Here is a 12,575-nt window from a genome sequence, read left to right as displayed (position 1 = left end):
TAGATTTGCAATACAACATGCATGATATGTTCTTTAAAAATGTGCATGTTATTCCAGTCACTCAATATTTTTGTTGTTATCTAAGACTATTAAAGAATGATTTAAACACCCTTGTAAACAAAATCTTGTTTACAAAAATTGTTGAGACAAAAAAAAACAAAAAACAAACTGGCATTGTAGTTTTTTTCTACTGTGCTTAAGTCTGTCTATTAAAATGCCTGGGAAACTCCTCACATTAGCTTTATGGCTCCCTCAGGCTGTGGAGCCCCACTGAGAGCTTTGCAGCATTTAAATTCAGTTTTGAGTAGAATCACATGAGCACCCCTGGCCCCGCCCCCACCCTCCGTTACGTCGTAGTCATGGAGAATGCGTGCCCCTCTCGTCCAATCAGAAGCATCGCTGGGGCCATGTGTGTATTGTTTAAACTGCTCAAATCAGACAGAGTTTCCAGACCGATAAAACTTCCACCAAACTGAGTGATGGCGGCCGCCGTGTCTGTTAGCTCAGCTGCCAAGGATGAAAGCACAGACACAGGACTCAGTTTTGCCTCTCGTCCGCTCCATGAACATTACGACCTCGCCGCAGATCACGAAAACTGGATGGCTGGAGACCGCCACCGGCATCCCGAACTCGAACCGGGAGAGGAGGACTCGACACCGGGACGCGAGTGTCAGCGGAGGGTCGACGAGGACCTGGCATCACTGAACCCCGAAGAGATAGAGAGCCGCTTGGAGAGAACTCGACGGGAGTTTTACAACCGTAGAAAAATTATCATCAAAAATCTACCCTCCGACGTCAGCAATCAGGTTGAAAAAAAAACTACTATCCAAAATGGAGGTTTAAATTGTTGGATGATTGATTGATTGACGGGGTCGTTTGGCTAGCGTTTAGTTAGCCTAGCTTCAGTATGCCTGCCATGCTATCTATGTTAGCCTGCTAGCCATTTAACTCGTTAGCTGCCTTTAACTTTGCTTAATGCGGTGTTTTGCTTTAAATTTTTAAAAGGTTTAAAAGCCAACATATCGTGAACAAACAGTCGGCGAACAACATTAGTGCTGTGTTGAATTTGTTTGGATAAAATGACTAACACAGCTTAGGTTAACTGCCAGGTGGTCAGATAACTGTCATAATAATGGTCATCTGTGGCCTGTGTGACCTGCCAGTCCGGCCTCACAAGTAACAACTTTAACTTTAACATTCGTCGTTTAATTTCACCTGTAAGCCAAACTTTAGGCGACCCTACTGTCTACGTGGGTTTTTACAGGTGCACTGGAGCTTTTTCATTAGCTCATCTGTTGTTAAAGCTGGCGTTTGGCCTCCATCAACCAGGCACAGATTTTTACTCATGATGCCACATTTTTTGGGAACGTGCCTGACTCGTGGGGAGCGGTGGGCCTGCGGGCGGTACCATTGTTCACAGAGGGGTGGGGGGTTGAGAGAGGGGGGGTAGTTGGGAGTTCGAGATGTGAGTTGCATTATAACAAAAGGTGGAAGGCGTGGAGACAAAACGTTTCAGAAAATGCTAGACAGCATCGCCATTCGTTTGTGAATGGGCAAAAACAGTGCAGAACAATTTCTCCAACAACAATGAGTCAGTTATTCACCTCCCTCACCCCCCTCACAGGTGCACTTGTTAACTAGTTTCCCAGTGGACATGAATGAGTTAATTATGTGTCGACCAAAATCTGCAATTAAGCAATTTACAAATATGTGATGACGACGATCGAGTCCCTGCTTAAAGGGAATGCTATTGCGCTGTGAATGATGATTTTAAATGTCTGGATCTAATCGTTGTCTTCTTATTTACAGGAGGTCCATGAGCTCTTGGGCAACTATGACTTGAAGTACTGCTTTGTTGACAAATACAAGGGCACAGGTTGGTCTGACTGCTCGTCCATCATACTAGACATCTTCAGTTTAAAGGAGTGAAAGATTACATCTGATTACATGTTAACTAAAAAGGGCAGAAAACAAACTTGAGGGTAACACATACAGCTTGGCTTGTCTGCATTTAGAGCAGTTCACTATCTTCTGCAGTCTTCTTGATGAGGACAAATTGGGGTGGGGGGGGCTGTGTTCATAAAAAGACTCTTCACTTGAGGAAAATACTAAACAAATGGAACAAATAAGTTCCTGGAGCAGAGACTTTTTGGGTCATAATTACAGTTCATTTGCAGCTTCAGTAAAGATGTTGTTTAGATGGTCGATGTGCTCCAGTATTTCATCACTAATGGTGACAAGATTATTTGCCTTTCATTAAATTGCACTAATTACACCCTAATTGTTTTGTGCGGCTGTATATTTGAGCTGTGTGTAAGTGTGACTGCACTGTGTAGTACACAACAGTGTGCTAACTCTAGCAGAGATTGCAAGCTGTGGTGAATATTTGCTAGTAAGGAAGGTTATCCATTTACCTGACATATTTCAAGTAAATGTATTTGGATGTGGACAGTGTTAGAAAAAAAATATATGCTAGACTAGATGAAAATCTGCCCTCAAATGAAAGATTTTCTCCATCGATGAAAAATTGGTCAAAGTGGCTTGATGAAATTGGAAATTGATTGGATAATATATTCCTAATGTATTTCAAAAATGCCTGACAGATAGCAAGTGGGGTGGGATGATGTGGTTGGTCTGATCAAAGTACATGAAAGATCAGCTTGCCATTAGTGTGAAAACTGATTTATCAGGAAGAACTGACATAAAAAAACAAACAAACATCCACTTCAAAAAAAAGATGATGAATTCAGTGTATGCCTGGTATCAACCACACTGTTGTGGCAGAAAACCAGTCACATTTCGATGTGCTTTCGAACAAAATCTAGTTCTCTAGTAAAAGAAAAAAAGATTACACTAACTCTCCTCACCCACTCCCCTTTTTAAAGACATAACTGCAAAAGTATTTTCCCCCTTTCTGCTCTTTCAAAATACAACAGGTAGCAGCGCGTTTGGTTCATATGTAGCAACATTCATGGGGCTCCTCCTAGCGCACCTGTCTGCAGTGTATTAAGTGTCTGTCACTGACACTGACCGTGGGTGCCAGTAACATTAAAACTCTTACAGGTCATACAGGTGACTTTTTAGCCATCAACAGTGATAGTCAGATAAAGTGCCTTTGAGACTTGTCCGCCACTGTGACAGCCATTGTACTTTCAATAAGGGAAATGTTGCAGTGACATGAAAGCTGGTGTGTGGTGACATTGTGCCACCAGCATTGTCTTTTATCAGACCCCCTAAAGCAGAAATGGTGTCACAATCACAGTTTGCTCCCTGAGATCTGCTGTGTATAAAAAAGGATCTTGCTGTTAATGCTGGCTGAACAAATGTCACTCCCTCACTTGACACCAAATTGTGTTTGTCTCTCTTACTGTCCCCTCATCACCCACAGCGTTTGTGACACTGCTCAATGGGGAACAGGCGCAGTGTGCCATCAAAGAGTTCCACCAGCATGTGCTGCGGGACAGGGAGATCTCTGTGCAGCTGCAGCCCACAGATGCTCTGCTGTGCATTGCCAACCTGCCCCGCGCTTTCACCCAGCAGCAGTTCGAGGAGCTGGTGCGGCCCTTCGGTAACCTGGAGCGCTGCTTTCTGGTGTACAGTGCCTCCACTGGGCATTCCAAGGGATATGGCTTTGTGGAGTACATGAAGAAGGACTCGGCGGCCAGGGCCAAGTCTGAGCTTTTAGGAAAGCAGCTGGGCTCCCGCATGCTGTACGTCCACTGGACCGAGGTGGGCTCCCTCACGTACCCACTGCTGCACTCCAAATGTCTGTGCGTGGACCGCCTGCCCCCAAACCTGCTGACAGCCCAAGACCTCCGCAACGCTCTGGCCGACACCCACACACCAGTCTTCTGCCAGGTCAAATTCTTAAACGCACCGCTTCTTGTTAAATAATCTGCTTTCAAACATCTAAAGTAGTGGATTTAGTACCACTTTTCATTGATCATTGATTTCTAAGAAGAATGTGTTCTTTCCCAGAAGAAAACAACCTTGCTACACTTTCCCCTGTTACCGTTCATATTGGTTTCTTTGTGTTTGTTTATGCCATATGAAGGCCATATTAACAAAACTTTTCACTTTGTTTTTTGAGATTGATGAAGGTGATGTGCTGCCATGTGTACCAGAAAGCTGTAGAACTGTCCCCGAATGTGTGGGAAATTATTTTAGGGATTGTTTACAGATGGCAGGAATGATCTAAAAATGTATTCCATATTTGATCTTTCAGTACCTTTCACCTTTACCCCAGTTTTCATGTGGCCACTCAAAGTTTCTATAGCAATGAGCATTGCTGGTTTCTATGGTGATGACCAGCTGACTCCCCCAGGTGGTGTCATTCAGCAGGCTTTTCTGGAATGAGAGAGGGTTGTCCTTTTAGCATTGCACACATAGTAGCACTTTTCTGCTGGTTCCAGGGTTTTTTAGGATCGTGGCAAAGGCAGTGATGCTTAAGGGCCATGTGATAATGAAAGGGAAACAGTTTAGTTTCCCAGCAGTTGTTTTAACTGGTAGAGCTGGCCTGGTTGTGAAACCTGGTGATATGGAATCATGAGGCCACAACTAGTGAATAATGTTGAGTAAGGGGCAGTTAGAAGGAATTTTAATAGCTGTATAGTCAGCATAATATTTCATAATATCTATTAGTAATTGAAATTTGAAGAGATGTTTATTTTATAATTTCAATTTGACTGAACTTTTGAAAGGAAAAAATGCAGTGGTTGCCAAACTTTAAATGAGTGGAAGGTTTAAATTCTAATAATTTAGTTTTTGGCAGTCCTCCATCATTTATGGTCTTTTTTTTTGCCACATCCAACAAATTTTCAAAAAGTGGACATTTTAATTTTAGGACTTGGAGGAAGTGTAAATCATCTGAGTCTTAAATGACAGGCTGGTATATGAGGACCTGTCAATGTTAGAAAAATGTTACACCTGCCACTTGTAAGGTGAGTCATTGTTATCAATGAACAAAACCATGAAAGAAACACTTTCTCTCTCTGTTGCAATGTTTTCAACATTGGTTTTGATTAGTGTGAGTACTGATTCTGGTACATTTAGGGCGTTTACTGGGAGTTTCCAACATAAATGTCCTTTTTAGATGGATGTTCAACTCAAATATGTGCTGAACGAACAGGGTATAAGTGAAAAAGCCACAGGCCTACCAGTCACCCCATACCTTATGTGTATTTTATTCATTGGCAGTGGAACTTAGGTGAAATGAGTTTTAGTGAGATTAGAATGAGGGTTTTTTTTCCTCTCTGCAGTTGGCTCAGGGACAAGATGGAAGTTTTCGTCGGTTTGCAGTGTTGGAGTTTGCCACTGCAGAGATGGCCGAAGAGGCACAGCGACTCACTGATGGCAGGCTGCTGGGCGGGACACACATCAGGGTGTCCTTCTGTGCTCCCGGCCCTCCTGGAAGAAGCATGTTGGCCGCCCTGATTGCTGCCCAAACCATGGTATTTAAGTTAAACTGATATGCTGTATTCACTTTCCCTGTTTGCCATTGCTCTATCAATGCTGACCGCCAGTCTTTGTGACTCCTCCCTTCAAGGCTGTGAACAGGGGTAAAGGCCTCCTCCCTGATCCCACAGCCATGCAGATACTCACAGGCCTCAATAACCCTGCCACCCTCAAGATGCTGCTCAACCCACTGTCACAGGGACACAAACAAGGTGGGGAGTTCTCAAGGGCTCTTAATCAGTGGTTTCATTTTAGGACATCTTCTGGTGCTGTGGGTCCTTATGCTCTCTCTGTGTGCAGGCCTCCTCGGGGCAGCACCTACGATGCCGCTGCTGGCCAACCCCGCCCTCTCCGCCGCCCTGCTCCAGCTGCTCCTTCAGAACCAGGCCAAGGCCCAGCAGGTACTGCTGCCTTTTCTCTGACATGTTCGTCTCAGCCGCTCAGCCTGTTTTGATTCATCCTCTCCTACTCATAGTGAACCTTCCTCTCCCTCTCACTCTCTGCTCTTTCCTTCTTTACCTTTAGCAAGCCTTTCTGGGAAATCATCTTCTCTGGGCTCAGGTGCTGCACAATAAAGAAAACCCTCTAGTGCCTTGTGTGAGTGATAATGGTGTTTGTGTTTGGTGGTGGTGAAGGTAGACGGATCAAGGTCTTATTTTAATGTGACTGGTGATAGAAAACTCAGTGCCTGGGTGGGTAAGCTCTCGCTAGGAAAGTTTTTTTTTTTTTTTTGTTTGTTTTTAAGTGTGTGTATGTGTGGGGTGTACTTTTGAGTGGTGCTGAGTGATGTGGTAGGTGTACTACTCTATTGTGCACCAAAATTGTAAATACCCATTCTGTAAGAACATAATTTCATGCGTGGTGAGTAAGCCATGGTGCTGATTTAAGTGTGCTCGTGTAGCTCAGCAGTTTTCCACCGCTCGAGTGTTGCAGCCATGTCGTGTGACCCTCTTGTGACACTGAACTCTGCTCTCTCCTTTGGCCAGCAGGCAGGACTCATTGGGGAGAATCCTCTGGCCGCTCTGCCTGTCCAGCAGGGAGTCCATCTGCTCGGAGACTTGCCCCAAGGTATGGCATCCGCCAACTCCAGCCGTAGCTCCTTTGAGCCAGAAACTACATGTTTTTTGCTTTGCTTATGATGCTAAACATCTGTAGCAACCCTGTGCCTGTTAGTCATGCTTCCTGCTCTTTACATTGGTCCTGATGCTAGATAAGACCTAAGTAATGTGGTAGAATTCCATAGGACAATGTGTACATGATTAGGTATATTTACATATGTACTCTAAGAAGAAACTTTTTGTAAATCTGACCTTTATTTGAAAAACCTTACTGTGAGGTAGCCAAGATTACATTAATTGTAATTTACCATAATGTCATAATTCCTCTAGGTGGTGTAGTCTCGGGTCTCGGTCTTCAGGCAGATCCTCTGGCCCCCCTAAAGCCAATGCCACTTGGCAGAGCCCTCACAAGGGAGCAGGAGTCTCCCACAGCAGCATGCACCTTCCCCCAGACTTCCTCTCCCACCCTGCAGGGCATCTCCATGCCCCTGATGGGTGGCATGATGGGGGCAGATGGCCTCACAGCACAAGGGGTGAGGTCCCAAGTAATATCCATAATATGCTTTCTGCATTCTGTATCCTTGTCCAGCTTATTACCCATATGGAAACTGGAAATAGATGGTAGAAATGAACCAACCTTTTTTCTTTCCTGTTAGGTATCAATGCTAGGTGATCCTACCAAAGATGTGAATCTTCCACAGAGTGCCTTCCTCAGTGGCAACAGTGTTTTCCCCTCAGGTGAGGCTCTTGTTTGCAGTGTGTGGGGTTCTGAGTTTCCTACTCACCAGTCTGTTCACGTTTGCTGAATCACCTCAGTTATTCAGGTAGATAATATCCAGCATGTGATGTCTGTCTGCCCTCTCCCTACTCCAGGAGGAAGCTGCAGACCTCACCCCTATAGGAAGAGGCCTACACTAAGTAACGTGTCCAATCAACACACACACCAGAGCATACAGCCGAATTACAACCTGCGCTACCAGGACTCCTACAGCTCCGACTATCCTCCTCTACACCAGGTACACCAGATTCCACTGCTTTGTCTGTGGAAAAGCACTTCTGTTCTTTATTTGTAGGTGCCCATTCAGTAGGCTGTATTATGTGATTTGGTCTGATACCCATCTGGTATTTCTCCTCAGGATCCCCTGGCCCACTTGTATGAACAACAGGAGAACCTTGACACTGGGGCCCTGGCAGGATTCGGACAGCAGGTAGTGCTGTCATTATTATTTTAAATACAACCAATCAATAATAACCAATCAACTAATTACATAAACTGATAATAAAGCAGTTGTTCTGATCTTGTTTGGTCATTTCTACAGCCCTCTCGTCAGCCCAACTATGGCGAGCGATTTTCGCACTACAGCTACCCTCCCAGTCCACCCCTGTCCTCATACTTCAGCTCAGGGCCTGAGGCATCCAGTAATGGGAGCCTCCCTACCACCCAGCTCAACAGGGTAATCCTAATGCTTTGGACTGATTTCTATTTTTGTATTTATTCATTTTTTGTTCTCTTTTATATTAACCTCTGTTTTGGTTTCAATCTATTGATTACTTGTCAGTGTAGGCACATTAATGTAGCAGTATAAGAGATAAAAAAAAAAAAGAAAAAAAAAAAGTGGAGGGTTATATTCCAAGAATAAGCTCATGTTCAATAATTAATGTTATGCTGTGAGTGCATGAGCCTCAGCAGAAGTCTAGGTCACTGAAAGTTGGTTGTTTGTCCTCAGGCTGTGGGAATGCCTCCTGTGAGCCACACCACTAACTACCCCCCAGGCCTGGGGAATGCTGTGAAGGTAAATTAGGCACTTTCTTGTCTTTGCCTTTTTAAGTCTTAACTTTTTGTACACAGTTTTTGCTTTTACACTGCTGCTCTTTATCGATTTTTCTTGTTTCTTGTTTGCCAATTGCAGACTCCCATTGGTAGCCACAAGCGTGTGTTCTCCCGACTGATCCCATCTCCAGAGCCGAGCCCTGAGGGTGGATACGTGGGCCAGCATTCTCAAGGCCTCGGCGGCCATTATGCGGACTCCTACCTTAAGCGAAAGCGTATATTCTAAATGCAACTGAATGCTTCTTGCTGTATGAGTAGCCATTCAACAGCCAAGACATGATGGCATCTCCTCCCAACAGACTCAGCTTGGCAGTCCTTGGATTTGTCTCCCATGTACTCCTGTGAGTGACCCCTGGAGGGTGCTGAGGAGTGCTGCCTGTTGCTAACTGGACACTTCTGTTACTCCATGAGAATTCTTGGTGGTTGTTTTTTTGTTGTGTATATATGATTTTAGTGTGTTGGTAAATTAAGTTTTTACTTTTTTCTTCTTCTTTTTTTTATTTGACTTTTAATTCTCTGTTGAATGACTTGTACAGTGAGAAAAAATGGTTAATTAGCTAATGAAGTCTCTTCTCTTCAGCATTTTTTATTCCTGTGTTGAGTGTGGTGTATCAGCAGAGCTACAGATAGTTTGGCCAGTTTTCAGTGGTAGCCATAGGCTGCTTTTTATAATGTTTTGACATCTCACTAAAGTGAAGCTGTCCACAATTTCAGGCAAAGGGACTTGCATAGTATAAAAATTAGCTTTACTTCAGAGGCTCTACTTTTTTAAGTAGCCTTCCTAATTCCATGTAAAAAAGTTCAGTAGTTTGTTTAATGAGATGGTGTTTTGTGTTGTGGTGTTTTTTTGTTTTCCCCTTCCTTCCACAGGGTTGTATGTTTTTCTATACGAGTCTTTCTGGATTCAGGCCTTTTCTTCATCGGCTAACATTCAGCTTTCCATCCACCAATGACAGCTGTGTGTACCTGCCTGTGTGTTATCAAGGTGACGTGTTCTACCATTCTGGCAATATTTTCTCAAGCCTTAACTTTTCCACGTTGTTTGTCTTTTGATCCACACCCTCCAGCTTGTTTACAGAGTCTGTTTTCTGTCTCTACACTGGTTGTTGAGTGATGCACTTGGAGGGCACAGGTCACAATCCTAATCTGTTCTCACCTGTAGAGGATGCCATTTTTCAAGTCTCCAGGAGTTTAACATTTTCAGTGTTTTGTGTGAGTTCTGTTTTGCTAAATTTAAAATTTGAATGTCCACACACCTCGAAGGTTGAGTTGGGTGGGTGGGGCAGCGAACATCCGCTGTGTGCCATCTCTCGAGCTGCTGGAACATAGCTAATAACAAGAACCTCAGCGAGAGGCCCGACTCTCAATTGAATTGGTTTCTCTAGAAGAATATGTGGCAGCTGGAATGATGGAAACAGCCCAGTGTTCAAAAGTTTTCCAGTGATGGTGGGAGTTAGTCTGTCTGGGGATATACTAATGGAAGCTACTGGCAGATGATTGGTCAGTGACATGACTGTCCTTGTTTTTTTTTTTTTTTTTTTCTTTTTTTGTGAATAATTATCTGGTTGACAGTTTGATTGTGAAAACCCATTACCTCTGACTTCTGCTAGGAAATGCAGCTACACTTGAGCCTTAACAGTGTTTTCTGTGATCTCATCCTGCCCTGTGTTGGCTTCCATCTACATTTACCATTTCTGTGTTTATTTGCTGTGTAAATAGTTAAAGCTTGATCATTTTTTCCTGAGTCCAAAACATTTGTTTTCTCAAATCATACCTGCCTCTGGTCTGGTGTTTTTGAATGAATTTGCTGCTCCTTGGGTTTTTTTTTTTTTTTAGTTTTTTTTTTTTTTTTAGTTCTTCCCCCCCCCCCTTCTTTTTTGTTTGCCTGTATGTTTGAAAGCTGATGTGACCAAGAGTGGCGCCGCAGCAGACTGCTCATGTTGTGTATGGACCAAGAGATGCAGCTGTACTGTATGATCATCTTTCATTTTGATTGATTTGATTCTAACTGCTTATCCTCTCCTCTGTACCGCCATGGTTGTCTCTGTATGTGTGTGATGTGGGCAAGTATATGTTATTTAAACCCATTGTTGTGAGCTCATCATTTAAAAAAAAACAAAAAAAAAAAAAAAAAACAATACAGACATCACCAAGCTACAGTCTATACTAACATTTTTGGGGTTAACATGATAATATTTCTGTATTTTACCTTAAAGTTTTCATCTGTGTCATGGGCATGCCCAAGTGTCTGTTCAACACTTTAAGAGCACATAATTTGCTCTTTAACATAAACGCCTTAAGAGTTTTAATATTAGGGTGTGATTCACAAATTAATTTTAGAACTGAACTCGTAAAGTGACCCTTAACAGATTTGCTTAATTAGACTTTAATTTGTGCCTTAAAATGTAGAGAGCTTAATTGCAGAATGCAAGAAGAGCTGCATCTGAATTAGTTTTTTGAATAGGCTGATGGTATAGCTATCTACACTACAAGCATATATGAAAGACTTAGTTGCCTGTGACAGAGAAGCTGTTCATCAAAAATAATGTAGAATATCTTGTATAAAACAAAATGAATTGCTTGGATGAGGGTAAGATAATATAAGTTGCCTTGAGTCATGTAATCTTTTTATTAGGTTTTATTCTGCTGATAGATGACTTAAGTCAAACCTTTGCTGCTGGCATGAAAGGAAACAAGCATTTGAGTTGTAAAAAAAAAAAAAGGCAAGTACAACCTTATATTTATCAGACACTAAAAATGTTATGTAGAATTTTACAGGCTACTAATGTGCCTTTGATTTAAAGGTGCACAAGTCCTTTGTGAGGCTACACAAAGAGGCATATAGTGATTGCATTTTGGCCCAACTGTATAAGTAATGAACCAGAACCAATGTCCCTTTTTTCAGTTAGCACAGCCAGCTGATGTTTTGCTTTACTGGATGGGTACCCAACCATGAAAAATTATGCTTCTGCTCACTTGAAGCCTGATTTTGGGGAATGGGTGTAGTAGACAGAAAACATCAAAGAATCTGCTAATAATTCAGCTGCAACATCTCTTCTTTTGTTGCCCATCGTGGAAAAAACTGGAGGTTAATAACATAAAAAAAACCCAGCTTTATCCATGCTTCATGTGTTGCCTTTGAGCTCAGCACATTTCCTGTGCACTTCACTTACAACATGTTATCAGGCAGATGCCATGCATGGCTCTAGTAGGCCCTATCATAGCTGTGAATGTGACCTGTGTGAATGTTAAGCAGGTTACTGCTGAGAGGATAATTTGTCTTCCTTGGGTGAGTAATTATGTAACAACAAACTCAGTCAGTCAGTTATCAGCTATCAAGACGAGCAAGAGGTTGCTCCAAAAAAAACAAAAAAAACATGGAGAAATATGTTGAACTAAGAAGGGAGTGAAAATACATTTTGCTCTGATAAGACTTCATATAGAACCTGATGACATTCAGACTTAATTAGAAACAAACCAAAGTATAACCTGAAATGTCAGCTGTGCTCTTCAAGGCACAGTGCTTTCAGCCTCTCTGTTCAGCAGACCCTGACGGTAATGGCAGGTCAATTGTGCTCTTATCAGGCAGAAATTGAGCTTACAGTCATCTGCCCGGGTGATTGGCGGTGTGGCAATACTGAGCCTTGTGCATGACCATCCCTCACCCTTCAGACCGAGGTGCTAAAGGGCAAGAGGCAGTAAAGAGAGCTCCTCTTCCCCCTCAGCAGCCATCACGATGAAAGGTTTTGATTATATGTTATTCTTGAGGTCCCACGGAGCCTCGAGGAGCTTGAGCTGCTGATAGAGCTTTTCCCCTGATGGGCAAAAATATAAGTGCAGAACATTGGTCATAAAACTCCCTTTTTTAACGCTAATATTGTTTGTGACATTTCTCAGAGAGAAAAACTTCTGCTTTACGTTTGGGTCCGTCATGGCATGTCACTTAAGAAATAAGTCTGAGGGAGAAAAACTCCTGTTTTCACCACCTATAAAGGACAATGGAAATGAAGACATTGTGAAGAAATGATGGGGTTGTTTTTTTGGACCTGCTGACATTATATTAATGTGTTTTTCACAGCCACTGGGTTTATTTCTGCAATATTTATCAGTAATGCTTCAGGCACCCCTGAATTATGTTCTCATACCTGCAGCCAGTCTACCAAGAGTTCTCAGAGGGATCCACCGAGGCTCGGTGGACGCTGTGTCAGACACATTTAGATTTCTGCCTTTCA

At 42.9% G+C, this 12,575-nt stretch overlaps 1 protein-coding gene across 3 annotated transcripts; it reads left to right on the top strand.

Moving 5' to 3' along the window:
* Positions 1–383: 383 nt before the first annotated feature.
* Positions 384–10,652, top strand: raver1 (ribonucleoprotein, PTB-binding 1). Of its 3 annotated transcripts, XM_051074155.1 has the most exons (15): positions 384–806; positions 1,810–1,876; positions 3,389–3,858; positions 5,259–5,450; positions 5,546–5,666; positions 5,755–5,855; positions 5,980–6,051; positions 6,444–6,522; positions 6,843–7,045; positions 7,169–7,250; positions 7,386–7,528; positions 7,649–7,720; positions 7,832–7,966; positions 8,240–8,305; positions 8,423–10,652. In XM_051074155.1, the coding sequence occupies exons 1-15, from the start codon at positions 480–482 to the stop codon at positions 8,567–8,569; spliced, it is 2,277 nt and encodes a 758-aa protein (XP_050930112.1). In that variant the 5' UTR covers positions 384–479; the 3' UTR covers positions 8,570–10,652. The 3 variants fall into 3 exon arrangements, with proteins under 3 accessions (XP_050930112.1, XP_018560513.1, XP_018560512.1); XM_018704997.2 differs by lacking the exon at positions 5,980–6,051 and having other exon boundaries at positions 385–806; XM_018704996.2 differs by lacking the exon at positions 5,980–6,051 and having other exon boundaries at positions 385–806; positions 6,441–6,522.
* Positions 10,653–12,575: the final 1,923 nt, after the last annotated feature.

This window comes from Lates calcarifer, linkage group LG11 (genome assembly GCF_001640805.2).
Source record: "Lates calcarifer isolate ASB-BC8 linkage group LG11, TLL_Latcal_v3, whole genome shotgun sequence".
Lineage (NCBI taxonomy): Eukaryota > Metazoa > Chordata > Actinopteri > Centropomidae > Lates > Lates calcarifer.
The sequence above is the reverse complement of the archived record's forward strand: the minus strand, read 5'-3'. Positions and strand labels throughout refer to the sequence as shown.

Bases quoted from the DNA above. Each gene is read 5' to 3' on its own strand.
- raver1 (XM_051074155.1), top strand. From the start codon at position 480: ATGGCGGCCGCCGTGTCTGTTAGCTCAGCTGCCAAGGATGAAAGCACA. The intron at 807-1,809 runs GTTGAAAAAAAA...TCTTATTTACAG, and splicing joins CCTCCGACGTCAGCAATCAG to GAGGTCCATGAGCTCTTGGG. The intron at 5,667-5,754 runs GTGGGGAGTTCT...CTCTGTGTGCAG, and splicing joins GTCACAGGGACACAAACAAG to GCCTCCTCGGGGCAGCACCT.